The sequence below is a fragment of the Rousettus aegyptiacus genome, unplaced genomic scaffold, assembly GCF_014176215.1.
Source record: "Rousettus aegyptiacus isolate mRouAeg1 unplaced genomic scaffold, mRouAeg1.p scaffold_m13_p_13, whole genome shotgun sequence".
In the NCBI taxonomy this organism is placed as follows: Eukaryota; Metazoa; Chordata; class Mammalia; order Chiroptera; family Pteropodidae; genus Rousettus; species Rousettus aegyptiacus.
This window is the reverse complement of record NW_023416288.1, coordinates 43,373,982-43,391,862: the sequence shown is the minus strand read 5'-3', so window position 1 is coordinate 43,391,862 and position 17,881 is coordinate 43,373,982. Positions and strand designations below refer to the sequence as shown.

Below are 17,881 nucleotides of genomic sequence, written 5' to 3'. Positions count from 1 at the left end.
GCTAACCAGGAATCTAGATTTCCATTATTGTAGACATCCAGTGAGAAGAAAGGCCCGGAAGCAACGGCTTCATTTGTTTACGAAACTGGAAGTGGCAAAGGACAGAGAGCAGGAGGCCCTGGGGAACTCGGTGCCCCCTGAAAACCCCGAGGAAGGGCTTAGAAGTTCATCTCCGCCGAGTCGGTAGTGTTCACTGTCCTCCTGCCTCCCCGATTTGGCTCTTACGGTTTCATGAGTCCTGTCTTAACTTGTCATTGAAAGCTCAGGGATAAACTAGCAGCATTGCCCCCCTCCCCCCAAATATCTTTTAATTTAAAAACGGCCATTGAGGAGAAGCAAAAAAGCTTCACAGAGCATTTACAAAGTGGAAATAGCAGAGTCAGATGAATTTCTTGGGAAGAGTAAGCCGCACGAATGCCGGGTGGACGGATATCATATGTATGTAGGAACATGGCTGTTCCCTCGTGGCCCTTGCCGTTCTGACCCTGCGCAGGTCGGTAGGGCGGCCGGGCGGGCTCCTGCTGGACCCCCGTGGTCAGGCAGGAGTCGCCCTGGGCCTGGGGCGGGAGAGGGAGCCTCATGCAGCCGTATTCCCCTGGGGGCAGGAGGCATGATGGGAGAGGAGCTGCGATGGATTCAGAATGACGCTGTCTGTCCTGGGTGGGGCCCCTGAGCAGTGTGGCCGGGGCACCGGGTCCCAGCCTGCGGCGGCCCTTCATGGGACGGGGGCTCCCCAGGAGACCAGACGAGAGGCAGGCGTTGGCGTCTGCCCATTGTCGGCCCACACATCGCTGCCTGTCCGCCTCCCCCATGGGGCGCCCCCTCCGCCGTGATGGCCTCCCGTCCCCTAATCTTTCAGCTGCTTGCTTGATTAAGTAGGCTATTATGTGGTAGCTTGAGAATCCAGTCGTTGATTCTGAATAACCAGCATTATGAAATTTCCAAAGTGTAAATCTCTCTTTTTCTCTACATCGTGTTCCGTTTGTCTCAGACCATCAGCCCGTTAAGGGTAAGGGCAGAGTTGGCCAGGCTTGAATTGGATCGTGGTGAGTGGGGTCATCGTAGACAGTATTGTGACAAGGACAGGGAAGCGTGTGTTACTGTCTGCAGCGTGGAGCTACAGGAGCCAGTGCTAACCGCGGGAGAATCACGGCGCTTTATTTCCCTTAAAGCCCCTCGCATTGCCCAGGGACGATTGTCCCGCCTACGTTTTCCCTCCGAGTTGCATCCTAGGCCTGTCCGGCCCTCTGATGTGTCGGGAGCCAGTCGGTCGGGAGCCAGTCGGCGGGGCCAAGCGGCGACCCCTCCCCTCACCCCTTCCACGTGGCGCGGGAGCGTGGGAACGCTCGCGGAGCCTGTGCGCACAGGCGGGGGGCGAGGTGCGGCCACTCGTAAACGAAACGTCGCCTGGGTCACTGCGCAAGGACGCTGCTCTCGTGCCACATGCGGAGCCGGGTCCTGGGGGCCCGGCAGCGGGCACGGAGACGCAGCCCCTGCTCTCGAGGGGTGCACGGGCGAGGCAGAAGACGTTGCCTTCAGACAGCGTGGCAGAAGGGGAGGCTCATGAGGGGAGGAAACGCGGTCCTCCCTGACCACGGGACGCGTGTTTGTCGAGTGCCTGCCGTGCGTGGGAGCGAGGCTGCAGCCAGAGAGAGGCACAGCGACTTAGTAGGTGTCACGTCTTTGAAGTTCACACAAACGTGACTCTTCAAAAGCATGTAAACTTGAAATAGACGACAGATCGCCGCTATCAACGCGTGCTTCCTGGTCACACTCACTGTCCCTGTCGACAGCCTGTCACAGCGAGCAGGGTAGCTGGCTGCAACTGACGCGGCTGTCTTCATTCGTTCTCTCTCATTTCCTGCAGTTATTGCCAGTTTTCGAGGCACCGTCCCGTATGGCCTGTCATTGGAAATTGGAGACACCGTTCAGATCCTGGAGAAGTGCGATGGTAAGTGGCCTCTGGTGACTGATCGGGGTTGTGGGGACAACCTCCCCAATGTGGGACAGCCATGAAGTTTATAAATTCTGTCCATACTCTGTTAATCTGGAATTTTTACAGTAGTCGCCATGAGCCATTTTCGACAAAACTTGTTTCTTGCATACTCCATGTGTGGCCGGCTTATGGGAAGGCACCGTTTGGTATTTTTAAGTTGATGGTATTTTTTCTTAATGTTATTTCCTTGTATTCGATGCCGGCATAGAAAGCAGCTGAGGCCACTATATTGACTTGGGGTCAAATTCGAAGGCCTCTCAGAATCTCCGAGACTGGCAGGTACCCCGGGACGGTAGATCCAGAGCGGAGACTGCTCACCTGGCGTCAGGTGGCCAGACGCCTCGGGCGAGGGCTCCTGCCCGGGCAGACTCGGGTCTCGTCCCGCAGCCTTCTCCCCACAGCCCCTCAGGCCTGGACCAAAGTGACTCTATGCACCTGAAATGTTAGCGGAATATACGATACGAAATTGCACAATTATTATTAATGTGTGCAGCAGGTAACTCATTAAATCAAGATACCTAATACGTTCTCAGAGGTATCCATTCCTGTTTCCCAAAGCATCCTTAAACTTTGGTTCTTAAAAAGAGCCCAGATGAAATGACTACTCTTTTTTTTTTTTTTGGTTAATAGAATGAATACATTTCAAAGTCCCATCTGTATATTCCCAAACATTCATTTTTCTCCTAATGTCCTTATTAGGAATTTATTATATGATAACATTCTGTCACATTAAGTTCATTATTGATCACATTGTATTCCCCCAAACAGCTATTACATTTAATTAGAACCTGGAATAAAATGGTGGTAATCCATGGACATTTATCCTGTCTACTATAATTGATACCTTTAAAAATATAATGTTTACTATGTCATTGCCAGATGCGTTTTGTCTATTTCTCCTTTGTATATAGAAAAATATAAAATCTGTCTTGAATTGGTACATGAAAATAGATTCCATAGCTAACGGGAGCTGTTTTGTAATCTAAAAACCTTACTGAATAGTACAATTGGACAGAGACCTCGCTACAACAATTCTGCAATTCTTGAAGTTTGGTTTCTGTTAGAATAATTAAGAAGGGATATATTTCTTGGATATGTCTTTGAGGAACCCAATAAACCCTAAGATACAGATATTTCTGGTCCTCAATTTATTATGCTTTCTTCAGACTGATTTTAAAACTGTTAGTCATGATATCCTTTTAAGGAAACTTATGAGGAACAAAAATATTTAAGTGCAAAGCTCAAGTATTTCTTTTTAAAAATTCAGTTAATCAAAAAAAAAAAAAACAAACATTTGTCGCATGGTAAAATAATTTCTTGCCAGTAAACAAAATGGGTTCTATACTTGAAGAAAACTGTAAGTCGAAAACAATACATTTGTAGGGGGCTCTATATTGACCATATATACATATACTCTGTACTTGTTTTATATAAAAAGGCGTGTTTCCTTAAGGATGGTGCTGCAGAATTGATTCAGAGTTGCTCGGAGGTTAAGTCATAGGTGTTCCATCGAATTAAAGTGGTGGTGAGCCTGGTCGGTAGGAGGCGCCGATGGCCGAGGGCCCGTGACTCTGAGGGCGCCGCACCTGGCTCCTTTCTCCCTACGCAGTCAGACGGCCTTCAGCCCCAGAAGGGGCCCCGAGGCTGTGCAGACTCCCTCGAAACTGTTAGCCGAGCACTATTTGTTGATTCTAAGAGTCTGGGCTGGAGTCAGGCAAAGAGAATTTGCAGATACATTAAATCTTGTGCACTCCTGAGACAGAAAGGAACAGATTGATTTGTAATCATTTCTTTTCTTTGAAATATCATAATGGTTTATCTAAATGTGATCATGATTATTTCTCCACAGGCTGGTACCGAGGATTTGCCTTAAAAAACCCAAATATCAAGGTAAAAAAAAAAAAGTTACTTCTAACCATAATTATGAGATTTTTAAAAAAGTTATTTCATTATACAATTGAAATTACAGTCGGGACTCTTAGTTGAAATGCCAAATGGCAATATGGATTTTCATAATTTTGGAAATTCTTTTGAACTTGGATTATAGTTAAAATATGCTATTCAAGTAATAATCCTATGTAGCTCTTGAAATTTGTACTGAGAAGACCGTAATAAGCTCATTATATATAAACAAAATCTTTTTGAAGTCTTAGTTTTGCAGAGGGTGAAATTAAAATTCAGACAGAGGAAATACATATTCCAAAAGAAATATTGAATAGAGGTATTTAATCTCTAAGTTTTCTGTGGTATCATTTGTAAAATACTGGTGTGGAAAAAGAAGTTTATCTTAGCAGCGTGTTAAGTCTCATTGGGTTTGGGCAGCTAAAAACGTGGGAAAACCATATTATAAAGTTCTTGTCTTTGTTACCAGCCCAGACAGAAGCTAAGACTCATTTTCTTTTATATATTTATACAAATCTTCAGGAATTATAGTAGGAAGTAATATGATTTTTGTTTTACCTTTCATTTTTATGGTTTATGATTTTGACACTAATCTTTACTAAGATCTATGTTTCTCTACTTTATTCTGATCTCACCAGTTTTCACCCATATATTCCACATTCGCTAATATTTTCTTATATGTCATGTTCATTTTTTAGTCGAATTCTGGCTTTATTAGGATTATAGATAAGAAATTATGTAATTTCTCATTCTCAAAGTATAATATAAGAGATCTAAACTCTAGCCTGTCTTTCCCCCTTTTCACCTTTTTCTGGATCATAAAACCGTGTGTAATTACTTTATTTCATTTATTTTAGGTCATTCTGAAGGAGAGCCTGAGGGGCCCAAGAATATACAAATTTAATTTTTTAATACTTTAGCCCTCATTTAAAGTTATTTTCAGATATCTGCTAGGCACATGCACATATAGTGTTCATTATTCATTTAGAACATGTTTTAGAAAAAATCCATTAATGACTTCTGTTATTTCTGTCACTTATCTAATCTCAAATTCTGACTTTTTCTTATTAATTACTCTATTTGTTAATCCTACCATACTGAGACAAATATACATTTTGAAGAAAAAAGGTTTTTTAATCTATATACCTATTTAATACTGTCATACATATAGAATTTTCTTATTAAATTTTTTATGTTATCCTCGAATCCACAGAGGTGATAATACATTCAAATGGCATTTGTTTTCCTAAGTGTTTAATTGAATTCGTCATTTGAATACACATCGAAAATCATTCTGAGGACATTGTCATTTAATGGACGATAAAATTGATGCTCATTTATTTTTAATGTAGTTTCTTCCAATTTCCCAATTAGAACAAAGGAACAGTTTCATGTCCTGCCTTTCCCCATAATAAAAAGCTTTAAGCCAGCCCGGCTTCCTTTGTGTAATTTTTGTCCATCGGAACGGGAGCCCGGTGATTGATCATGGCTGTGTTCCCATCACAGACCTTCCGTAGCACGCAGAGCACGGGTTGCCTCCACGCTCACTGTGGCATTTTTTAAAGTGTATATTTTTAAATATACACATGAAGGTTTTAGAAGAAAAAAAATAAAAATAAGAAGAACAACCTTCTTTCAAAACTATGCCGTAATTAAAAAAATTTTTTTATTCAATATAACATGCTTTCTATATGCAGAATTCCCTACACTTTTAAAATTTCTGTCTTATAAGAATGTATTTTGAATGAAGTTTAATTTTTTGGTTATTTTAGAGACTATGTTTGTTAACTAGTGAATAGTAGAAGAGAGAATGAATGAAGCTAAGCGCCAGTAGATTTTCGCCTCTGTGATGTGGTGGGCGTGGAGTTTAGCCCTGTTCCCGATGTCGTATGGCTGTATGGCTGTTTTGTGCAGAGGATTTGTGACACCAGCCACGCCTTAACCTTGTGTTTTCTCTTCCAGGGTATCTTTCCTTCCAGCTACATTCACTTGAAAAATGCCTTTGTAAAGAACAAAGGGTAAGAAATGAGCCTTATTAATTGCTGGAGGATTTGCACAGAACTGTTGCTTATTTTGCAATTTGAAAGGCTTAGTAATTGTCTTGAAAAATGAACCATAGAAGGTTATGCCATTGTCTATGCTGTTTATTAAAGAGTGATTACTCTAAAGCAGTTGGCGGAGAAAATTAAAGAACCGCGTGTGCGGAGCTGGGCAGTAAGTAGTAGGATCCAGGGCCAGGGAGGTTTCCCACTGTCCCCAGATCACGGACTCAGCTTAATCTGAGGCAGAAGGAGCTGGTTCTTTCTGGTTTCTTGCAATGTCGGGAAACATGGCAGTCAGATCTATCAAATGCTGAGTCATACCTCAAACCTCAGGAATTTTCTAGGTTCACCACTGATGATAAGCAGCTAAGTCTAACTCTCATTGGAGATAATACCATGTCCTTGTGTGACCAGTTCACAGAGCCATTATTATATTTCAGAGAACATTTCTGTGACATTTTGAATTGATGTCATTGATCACCCAGGATTTCTCATACATTTAAAACGTTTTTCCAGTCTGGTTTCAAAGGCCTTGAAGTAGCTATTGGGATTGCAGATCTTTTAAATAAAATATCACAGGTTAAAACCGTAGAAGTTGCTTATATAAGTGGTAACACGAGCAGATCGGTATAAATGGGCCACGGATTTGGACCCAAACATTTGCTTCCATTGTCACAGGCATGTACATTTGGGTCATCAAATATTTTTGTTTTATGACAAAAGAAAGAATATAGATTCAGCCATTTTCCCTCAAAAAAATAGGCATTTATTTGAATTATGAAAGCACATTTTAAAGTATAGTAAATAAATGATAGCTTTAAAATGGAATTTTAGTTAAAAAAAATTCCAAGGATGCTATCGAAATGGATGATTCTTCCATCCACTTTCTAGAAAGGTCGGGTATTAAACCTTCATCAGTAAAATGCCTTCCGCAGGTGGCTCAGAGTCTGCGGTGTAATGAGTGTCCTGTATGGGCAGAACTCAGGGCCTAGGAGGTCCCGGTACCATGTGTCTCATGCGTCAGTGACTTTAAGCAATATTACTACTAGTAGCAGTAATAATAGTAATTACTCAAAGCAGTAGTCGGAAAGCGTAATAATCCTAATACTAATAATGACCACTGCTACTCTTGTAAGAAATGCATGTCCTTCAGAAATGTCATGTAGCTATCATCCACCAGGAGTGAGTCAAGCAGGGTAATCGTCCTTTTGGAATTCTCCCAGACTGGATTTGACACTGTCCCGCCCTCAAGAGAACCGGAGGACACTCCAGAAAACGCTTCAGCCATAGGCTTACTCTTCCTTCTGACCTCTGCCCCAGTGATCTGGGCTAGATGATGTGGAGACGCCAGGGTCTCCGCCTGGTTCCCCTACGTGTCCCCCTGGGCAGACCTGCACAGCCAGTCCTCCTTGCTGCCTTTGCCCCGAAGCCCCACCCTGACACCCTCAACCTTCCAGAGCAAAGGGCCACCCAGCCCCACCGTGCGCTTGACCAAGGCAGAGAAAAGAGGCCAGCAAAGATGACGGCTCTCGTCCACTCTCAAGGCGGCCGGGGGTGGGCGGTAGGGACACAGTTTTAACTGAAGTACACACCTTCTTTCACTTCTGTTTTTGTCCTAGTACCTAACTTTTTCACGTCTGGACCCCTACCCTGAGCCCCGAGGACAATTAAATGGGGGTAAAAGTGACTCAAAATTTGGATAAGTTTAAGACTTGGTGGTGGATTTTCCACCTGACACGGGGCGTGATGAGCATTATTCTATAGGAGAACTTTGGACTAGAACCAAAGATTATTTGCTAAAAAAAAAAAAAAATTCAGTTGTTGGAACTAAGACCCTAGATTCCAGGATGGTCAACGGGAAGCACCACGGTGGCCTGAACCATCTGCGAGCCAGCACTGCCGGCCGTTGCCTCCCCGCGAGGAACCTCCTGGGGATTTTGACGTTACTTGTCTTATTGTAAGCGGAGTAGCAGTGCAGTGGCCCATCAGGATGATATACCTGCAAGGTGCATCTCAGAATAACCGAATAAAACATAATCTCAGGGGCAACTGCTCAAGGCACATGGTGTGAAGGTCGATTTGGGCTTCGGCATAATTAAGAGGAAACAGCTGCCTCCCCTAAAATGGCACTTCTGTGCTTCTCGAAGATTTACGTTTTGGTTGAGCAAACCCAGATCAACTTCCCGCAGACCGAACTGCCTGTATGCTCTCTCCTGGGTCTCCAGAGGTCTGGAGGACTGATGGGGGTCCTTAAATTAACCTACAGTTTGTGAGCAGCGAGGCCACTTCTGTATTGTTTAATTCCTGCTGAGCTCATGTCACTTTTTAAATGTTAAGTAGATCATGTATGTCACAGTTCATATATTATTATTTACTTTTAGTTCCAGTTTTAAACCCCAGTTTTACATTTTCAGCTGTGTTTAAGCTCTAGAAAGAAGCAAAGGTAATTCAAAGGGCACTTATTTTGGCAGGAGCATGAAATGAGGAGATGAGGCTATATCAGCGAAGAAATCAAGGCAAGATTTTAGTTCTCGCGCTTGCATTCAAGGAGAGTTCACAAAAGACGGTTATACACTGTTCGGACACACTGTCAAAAAGGAATGCAGAGCAGTTACCAGCCTCGTGCTAAGAAGTAATTTTCTCTCGATCATCTCGACAGCCTGGTTCAGCGTCTAATATATTGTCGCTTTCTATGTATTAGATCTTGTTCTTGAAAAAAAATAGTCACATGAAGAAAGCAGTCCCCATCCATATAGTCGGTAGCGTTCTTTTCAGAAGAAGTAGAAATAGCCACTTAACCATTTGAACTTGCATAGAAACTGAGAGCATTTGAAAAAAGAAACTCGAGATGAAGAAGAAGGTTATTGCATATGGAAGGCAGGACACAGAGGACAGATTAAATCTTCTGGGTTTTTTTTTTTTGCCTCCTGTCTCCTTATATATCTTCTCAGCAGTAGGCCCACTATGCGTGCCTTACTAGGTGTTGGTACGAATCTTCTCTAAGCGTAATTTCTGTTTTATCGAGGAGAAATAGGAAGAATAAATCTCCCTAATTGTAGGAACATTTTACAGTGGATGTTCAAACATCTGTGATATCTTGAGCCTTTGATAAGTTCTACAGTACGTGCTGGCATTACTTGGAGTTAATGCTAACCTTTTTTCATGGCCTCGTTGGCAGACAGTAAAACAGAGGTGGTGGAGAGATCGAGGAAGCGTGTAATCGGTACCTGGTGTCTAGTTATTTATGACACTGAGTTGGTAGGGATGTTCGCGGCCGTCCTTATCCGCATCCTCGAACCAGGTCCGTCACTCTGAGTTCCAAGGCTGTAGGGATGCAGAAGCCATTTCTGTTTCTCTAGGCCTGGTGACCTCGCATCACAGGCGGGCTTTGGGGCATGGAGAGGTCAGATGAGTTGCCGTTTGGTGCCCCAGCTATGGCTGGAGCGAGGCTCTTTGTTTGCTGTGGCTTTCCCCCCACAGCCCCAAACTCGGTCTGGATGACGTGGCTGGTCATTTTGGGGTCATGTTGCTGTAACCCGGAGCATCCCTCATACCCGTTTATAATCAGGTCCTGGTTCATGTCTGCAAGACCAAAGAAGCTGGGCAGCTTTCTCTCCAAGTTTGCCTTTCAGAGCATTTTAAAGAAAGTTGTTGTTGATGGTATTTGCATATGTACTTTGTGTTTCTTTTTTTAATTTCACAGACAATTTGAAATGGTTATTCCCACTGAAGACTCTGTTATCACAGAAATGACGTCCACACTGAGAGACTGGGGGACCATGTGGAAACAACTCTATGTGGTAAGTAACGTTTTAATGGCATAATCTTTGGACAGAGAATTGTCTCAAGAAGTATCTTAAGTATCTTAAGAACGAGTGTGAGCACTGACGATATTTGAGCGTCCGGTATAAGTCACTGCTCCGGAGACCACGGACATAGTGCTTAATAAGACGGCCTTGTAATTCCTGTGTCCGCTCCGCACAGGTTTTATAAATTCTTTCTCATTGCTGTTGGACTATAAAAGATACTTTTTCTGGCATTTAATCAACCCTGGGACTAGTGTTAAGCTTTGGGAAAATTTTAATTTTAAGGGAGAAAAAACTTATTTTCAATATAATTTTTGTATTGGTGGTATTTTATTCTAATTCTCTATAAGTGATTTGAGTATACTGAAAATGATATAATACTTACCCGGAATCAATGAGAATAATATTTTAAATATACAAGAAAGATGTTTTTTAACTAAAACAAGGGGGGGGGGTCAGTGTTTAGGGGATATGTGTGTGTATAGATATTTATATATTATGACTAATTACATTTATTGAGAGCCTCCTATGCTGCAGGCCCCGTGGGAAGTTTTGTATATGCAGCGTCTCATTTAATTCTGAGAACCACTCAACAAATAATGCCTGTGATTCTCTCCGGCTCACAAATGAGGAAAATGAGGCCGAGAGTGACGTACTTGCTCTGGGCCACGCCGTCAGAAAGTGGCCGAGCTGGGGTCCCCGTGGGAACGGTGCCCTCACTCTGAACCACTGTCGGTGGGGAAGTTTGGGCTGGCGAGGTTTTGGGCAAGATGGAAGCTATTTCTTCTTTTATTTTTAAAGGAATGTGTAGAACAGCCCAGTCGTTTGAGGGGCTGTTCAAAACACAAAGGTGTACTTATCCTGACAAAACAATTCGGAAAGCCCGTCAAAGACTCCGTTTTAAATCAGTGAGGGGCGTGGGCACAGAGTGACAGTTTTCATTGTTTGTTACTTATGAAATGCGATGGGATCTTTCACAGAGGCAAGATAACCTTAACAAGTCACTAACAGAAACCCTTTTGAATTTGGATTAATCTCAGCAGGCCTTGCTGGAGCCTGGTGGCCGTAGGATTCACTAATAAAACCCCGGGGCCGGTCTCGGATGAAGGGCTGAGTCCCTGCCCCGTGGGAGTGAGGTGAACGGGGCATTCGAGATGAAGCTGCCTCGGGGCTGTGCCGGGGGGGGGGGGGGGCGGCTGCAGAGGGAATGCAGATCTCCTTCTGAGATTTTTAAAAAACAATTATGTTGAAAAGACTATAAAAGCCAAGTATTATTTCATCTTAAATAAGATTGTGCATGAGACTAACATGGAAAACGACACTATTTTTTTCAAATCACTGCCCTCTAAATCCCCAACATAAGGGTTGTAAAAATAATGACAGCGAGTGAGTGTCATCCAGCAGCTGAGCGAGGGCTCCGGCTCTGTCCTTTCAAGTAGCTGCTCGTGGGGACCAGAGTCGAATTTCCTCTTGATTCTACCTTCTTTCGCTATTTTTACCTGCTTTTGAAGTTTCGAGCATCTATTTTGGGGATGTACGAGATTGGCTTGAAAATCCATGTGTTGTGAGCTCTAGAGAAACCTTACCGCCCAGGATCCCACAGAATGGCAACAGAATGATTTAAAATTTTCCCTGGAGACGGGAATGGCAGTCCCTGATATTAGGAACAAATATAAAGTGTGCTCTGGAGAGATCAGGTGTTCGACCTTGGAATGAGCTGACTCGGCTCTGCTGGACCTTTCTGGTTCTCTGTTCCTGATGTGTTTCGTGGCGAATGTTTTGGTTCAAGTTCATCGTGCTTGAGCATGTTGGGCGCTGTGCGTCTTTTAAGGCTCCCTCTTGTCCCCTGGACGGTGCTCGATGAGGGACATGGCATCTTGTAGATCATTCAAACCCATGAAACACTCTTTCCAGAAGACAAAACTCACAGGTGACAAGACTCACTCTCAAAGCCTCTGAAACGCATAAGTGGCAACACCAGGACCTGAAGCCAGGAGTGTGATCCCCGTTCCCACCGAGCCCCCGTGCGTGATGGCTTTCATAGGACGGGACCTTGAGTCTGCGTGAATGTTCAACAAGCGAGACAGAAAACGCTGCTTGTAAAGGTCTCAGTACTGAGCAGTAATACTGGTGAGACTCCCTCAGGGCAGGAGTGTGACAGCCCATCGTGTGTCCAGCCTCTGATGGGGGATGCACTAGAGCACAGGACCGACCTGCAAGAAATGATCAGAACAGCATGAGTTCCGTTAAATCGGCTTTGGTTGAGCGTGGCCTTGGTTCCACAGGGGAAACAGCGTGTCAGCGGGGGGTGAGGGTGGGCGTGGTGTGTGTGTGGGGGGGCGGAGCCCGGTGGGGCGGGGCCTGGCCCGGAGCCCCGGAGCCCCGGGCAGAGCCTGCAGGGCGCTGCAGTCTGGCTGGTGCTGACGCCCTCCCGCGGGAGGCGCAGCGGGGACAGGAGCAAGCGCCGTGCTGGGCCGTCTGGGACGCGTAGCTGTCCTGGGCAGCGTCCTGCCCTGGGCGGAAGCCTGCAGAGCGGTGAGCGCGTCTGCAGACGCGAGGGGCGGGTCAGTCTGTTAACAGAGACGCTGTCCCCAGAGCGGCCAGAGCACGGAGGGTGAGCAGGCCGCGCCCCTCCCCACCGCGCGTCGTTACCCCGCAGCTCAGCGCGGGCGCTGAGGCTGCGTCTCCCGTTTGCGTGTTTCCTAGAGGAACGAGGGCGACCTCTTCCACCGGCTGTGGCACATCATGAACGAGGTGCTGGACCTGCGGCGACAGGTGCTGCTGGGCCACCTGACTCACGACCGCACGAAGGACGTGAAGCGCCACATCACCGCGCGCCTCGACTGGGGCAATGAGTGAGTACCCCCCCCCACCCCCGCGGGACCCCGGGGGCGGGGCGTGAGCCCGGGTGTGGCATTCCTGGGGTCCCCCGGGGTTAGCGCAGACCGTGGTGATGGCGGAGCGCCCCAGCCCCTGGCCGCTGTCCTTTGCCCGCTGGCGGCCTCTGGCTGGCAGTGGGCATGTCCCAGTGTTTGGCGCGCTCTCAGGCATCAGTGAGCTACGTCTTCTGCAGACACAGGTGTTTTCAAATAGCCTTTAGGTTTGCCCTGTGCGTTCCTTTGTACCATGTGCCACCTCTGTGCCGTGGTCACCAGTCGCCCGTGTCATCTGGAGGAGTCGCTCAGGCCACAGCCCTGGTGACAGCGCAGGTGCAGGGCTGGGCCCCCCACTGCCGGGGTCGTCCTGTGGTCGTCCTACGTGTGCGCATTAGCCTCCTTGAAGGGCCGCTTGGCAGAACGGGATCGAACGCAGCTCTTGACCAAGATTTACTTCTAAATAAGCCTGTAAGTGACCGATCTAAAGGACCTGCCGAGTTACATGGTGAATCTGATCGCCTGAAGCTCTGATCAGGCCTGATGAGCTGAGTGTGACTGTCACCATGCGGGCAAGCCGTCGGAGCGGGCCAGCTCCTACCCGCACCCTGAGCTTGGCTCGGCTGAAGCTTAAAGAAGTTTAAAGGTCCCTCAGGATCGTCTGTGGCTGCACCCTCCTTGCCTTTCCTCGCCCCAAAGCTCCGTTCGCTCTTTGGACCATCACAGGGTCTTAGAGGGACAGAATGAAAGAGAAGCAGACGGAAGAGGAGAAAACGGCCGGGGTGCACCGCAGACGAGCCCGCCTTTCACTGAACCGGGAAAGACCGACGGGAAAGCCGAGGGCCGCCCGCCCTCGCCTGGGACGCGCTTCATCAGAAGCCAGCACCCGCACGCGGCATCGCGGGCCGCCTGGCCTTTTGATCCGCTCTGGAAATACAGACTTAGACCAAAACTTGGCCCCAGCGGGGGTGGTGGTCTTCTGCAGGCCACGAGCTTTTAAAAACATGGTCGGCCAGCCGAGGTGCTTATCTGCCTGGTGCCTCCCGTTCAAGTGAATGGTTAACCACTGACAAGCCTGGGGGCTTTAACAGAGGGCACAGGTGGGGGGGGGGGCTTTAACAAGGGGCACAGGTGGGCGAGCCAGGGAAGTGCTCACTGCATGCCCGCCCAGGCTCGTCGCTGGCTCCCAGGTCGCCCTCCTCACTCTCTTCACCAGCCCCCGCAGCCTTCCTCCCCCTTCCCAAGTCTGGTCTCTTGGACCCCGTAAAAGTATGGAAATTGCAGAGAAGACACGTTTAATTACCAGCACTGCAGTAATGAATTCAAGGACACTCGTTTATCATGAAGGGCTTTCCCGTCTGTCTCAAGTTTACTTGACCAGGCCGCGTGTCTGATAACATCAGCATGAGCATCTTCTGCACGGTAACGTTGCGCGTTTTCGAGGCGCGCTGCCCCACCCCCAGAGGCAGCGCCGTGCTGCCTCCAGGAAGAGCACGTTCATCTCTGTGTTGGGGAGCGCCGTGTGGTCGCGTCCTGCTGTCTGTGAGCCCCGGCCACCAGAGACGGCACGGCAGTCCCCGCAGGCAAGGGCGGATGAGGGGACGGGGTGTCCGCCTCTCCCCACCCTGACAGCACAGGGAAAACGACTCCCGAGTCGCACAGGTTCTTCTGGCCACGGCGCCAGTTGCTCTCGCGCATGGATGCTCTCCCAAGGCCGTTCGCCTCTCGCAGCAGACACTCGTCTGCATCAGCTAATGACCCAGCCGCACCTGTCAGCTACCAGAACCAGCATGTCTGATCAATGCTGGAAAACCAACCAAGTACCTGTTAAACAAACAAACAAAAACAACAACAAAAACATAGCTTAGAAATATAGAGCAGGCAAGAAGATGGTTCTTTTTTGGTTTTCAGACAGAAGGCAATAACAGAACGAAAGGGAAAGGAAGGAAAGACAGTGCTTATGACTGAATCATGACTCAGTTTTGACTCCAGTAAATTCCAGCTTGTGCTTCGGGCAGTTTTATGGCTAATTTATAGTAAGCTGGGAAAACATTGGTGCATGAAAATGAGCAGTAGAATTTATTTAGATCGTCCTCAAATTCATGAATTTTCTGGTCTCATTCTGTTTTCTTTGAATTTCTTTGACCACTTATAGAAAAGCGACTTAACGGCATACAGGCTGTGCGTTTACCTTATTCCTTTAAGTATAAATTAGTTTTCTTATTGAATAGTGCTAAGCGGAAAGCAAATTCAGATTGTTCTCTTGCGTATTAAACTAGATCAAGTTGTCCTGCAAAATTATCCTTCAGCACGTAGCTCTGTGGACAAACATAGGTTAAAAAGGTGTTCAGTCTCACGTTGTACGTCAAACTGTAGAGTGGCCAAGAGAAGCCTCCAGACAGCGAGAGCTTGGGAAGAGGACATGTCAATCCATCTTACTCCCTAGTGAGGATGTCTAAAGATGCGTTCTCTCCTCGACGCCTGAAACCAGAGTTAAAGTAATGGTACCAGTTTCTGTTCCCCGTGTCCTGTGATGTCCTTTGACTTTCCTGCTAAGATTATGTGGGACTGAGAATCAGTTCCTCTTTCCTGACTTCCCAGAGCAGTTTGGTGACAGCTGGTGTCAAACGTGACCCTCCCCTGCCTTCCACCACTGGCTTCTCCATCCCGTGTGCTGCCCTTCCAGCTCGTCCTTTTTGCCTCATTTCTTCTTGCTTTTAGAACACTGTCCTGGTGCTGTTTCGTGAAACCTCAGACAGTGGGAGGTTTATCCTAAGGACGGACCTAGGAATCTACAAAACAAAATAGAAACAGGAAATAGAAACAGATAAAACTCTCTCCGTACAGCCGGGAGCCAGGAAGCTAGCAGCTGAACGATCAGAGTTTTAGGAGAGAAGGAAACTTGCAGGTTCCAAGGTCTCAGGGCCCCAAAGGCCAGGACAGTTCTCCTAAACTTTTGCCATTTGTCTTCTAGACAACTGGGGCTGGACCTGGTGCCCAGGAAGGAGTACGTGGTGGTGGACCCCGAGGACGTGAGCATCACCGAGCTCTACCGCCTGGTGGGTACCGGTGGCCTCGGCTCATGGTTTCTGTGGCAGTTTTCATACTCGCTTGATTTTATGAGAATGGGATGTTCCAGATGGGATCAGGAGTGAGGAGAACTGAGAGCTGAGGTGACCAGGCCCTGGGTGCAGAGCTGAGAACGCCGACCTGTCTCGGGATGGCACGACACCCTCCCCTGAGCCCCCCTCTCCCAGGCACTTGGAAGAAAGCCCAAGCTAGTTCTAAGGTCATTTGTGAATCTTTGTGCTTTTTGCCTAGTTGGGCGACGTGGTTTCAAGTCGCGCATCTCCACCCGCTGTGGTCCAGGCCACTACCGTGACTAATGGTACCAGCCCTTGCTCACCAGCCTGTGAAGCCCTCCCTGCCCCATCATCAGCACCTGCCCAGACTTCTGAATGTGTCTCCTTGGTCCCCTACTGCTGGCCTCGGCCCGCCCCTCCCAGGCCCAGTCCGTCCCTAAGTGCCGAAGCCTGTGAGTCAGCCTGGCACGGCCCGCCGCGGCACCACCGGCGACTCGTGGCTCGTGGCAGCTTAAAGCCCTGACGTTTGCCTGGCTTCTCAGTTTTCCAAGCTGGTCCCATCAACCTCATACTTAGCCTTGTAGCCTTAACAGTTATATAACATTTATGTAATCGCCTAATATCAGCCAAACCCTCTTAAACCCGAAATCTGAGAAGACGGCTGAGCAGGGCTTTCCAAGGCCCCTCCCCCAGGTGGGGTTCACCTGGGTCAGGTGCTGCTGCACCCTGCCCTCTGTCACCTGTGGAGGGTGGTAGGCTCCTCTCCAGAAGACCCGGCCTCCCTTTGGGCAGCTTTGAAGCTGGCAGTGTTTTCTAGAGTAGTGGGCTCTTCTTGACCTGAGATGGATCGTCCGTACCTGAGAAACGTCAGGGAAAATCATCAGCAAGTCCATCAGGGCTCCTGTCGATTCTCCATACCGCTGTCGGTTCTCCCCTTAATCGTCCATCTGTCCAGATTGTCTACACCTCATAATATCAGTTGAAATAAATTTCGTTCCCCTGGAGGGTTCCCTCTAGACCGAGCATCTGGAGCGTGACATCGCACGCGGCTCGCCGTCTGGCCGCGGTGCTGAGCAGAGTCGCGCCCACCCGCTAGGAGACTGCTCAGGGCCTGCCGTGCGAGGAGGGGGAGCGGTGAGGGGCGCGCTCCACGTCAGCGTCCTCGCTGCTGCTCGGCATTTATCACAAACCTGTACCATCCCTTTGTCAGTCACATCCTCTTGTGGATCGTCTCTGTCGTCGAGGCACGCTTCTTAAAAATCTCTCACTCCCCTTGAAGTTTCTTTAGCTTCGTGTCCGATGCTCCCTCTGTTAGGCCCTGGGTCACCCTGCACGGTGCTTGGCACTGGGCACTCACCGTGTTTTAGATCATAATGGGGCTCTGGAAAGGCCACGGCCGTAGGGCAAGACAACGAGATTCAACTGCCATCGCTTCCGCTCACCAGGCCTGTGATCCTGGACTTACTGCTCATCTCCCCGAGCCTCAGCTCCTTCACCTGTTAGATGGGAAAGCAATTCCTATCCTGTTTTTTTTTCATGACGATTAAATAAGAATTGCATGTAGAATGCCTTTCTTTGACAAATGATGTTTACAGAGCGCCTGAGCATCCAGGCAATTTCAATTTCTTTCTCATCTTTATTTTATTCTTATTAGACAGGGAAGGTGGCAAGAATAACTGATACCTTATATGCTAAACCCGAAGATTAGATTTAGCTGCGTTCAATGAAATAAGTAATAGAAGCCTAGATGTGATAGAAATTTCTCTCTCACAATATGCACGTCCAAAAGTAGGACGTTCTGGGCTTTTTTTGTGGTTTCATGGTGTCAGAAGTGGATACAGGCTCTGATTTTTTTTTTTGCTGTGCAGTGTGTGGTTCCATTGTCAAGAATACTTCAAAGTACAGGGTAGCCGCCAGAGCTCCAGCCATTGCATCTGCTCTCCAGCAGTAGGAGGGAGATGGCTTCTCGGAGTCATGTCTGAAGCCCAGGCGATACCACCTCAGTAAATCCCTATCGCATCATTAATGAAAAGTCTCGCGTAGGTTTCCATAGTCCCGTTAGCAGGTCGTTCCCACCCAGCGTTAGCGTGTGTCTGTTCGGAAGGTCTGGTTTATTGCCAGGGGCCAGACCCCGTCCTTCTGTGAGGAGGCGGCCTTATTAGCTGGATTCTCCGGTTAC

General features: G+C 47.6%; 1 protein-coding gene across 2 annotated transcripts in view; it reads left to right on the top strand.

The window, feature by feature from the left end:
• The window catches only part of DOCK4 (dedicator of cytokinesis 4), a 282,383-nt gene that overhangs the window by 119,863 nt on the left and 144,639 nt on the right, over positions 1 to 17,881 (top strand). For both annotated transcript variants that reach the window (XM_036230498.1, XM_036230496.1), the window contains exons 2-7: positions 1,868 to 1,951; positions 3,846 to 3,886; positions 5,861 to 5,916; positions 9,644 to 9,740; positions 12,453 to 12,601; positions 15,594 to 15,678. In XM_036230498.1, the coding sequence (XP_036086391.1) occupies positions 1,868 to 1,951; positions 3,846 to 3,886; positions 5,861 to 5,916; positions 9,644 to 9,740; positions 12,453 to 12,601; positions 15,594 to 15,678 (512 nt within the window). The remainder of the gene's footprint in view (positions 1 to 1,867; positions 1,952 to 3,845; positions 3,887 to 5,860; positions 5,917 to 9,643; positions 9,741 to 12,452; positions 12,602 to 15,593; positions 15,679 to 17,881) is intronic.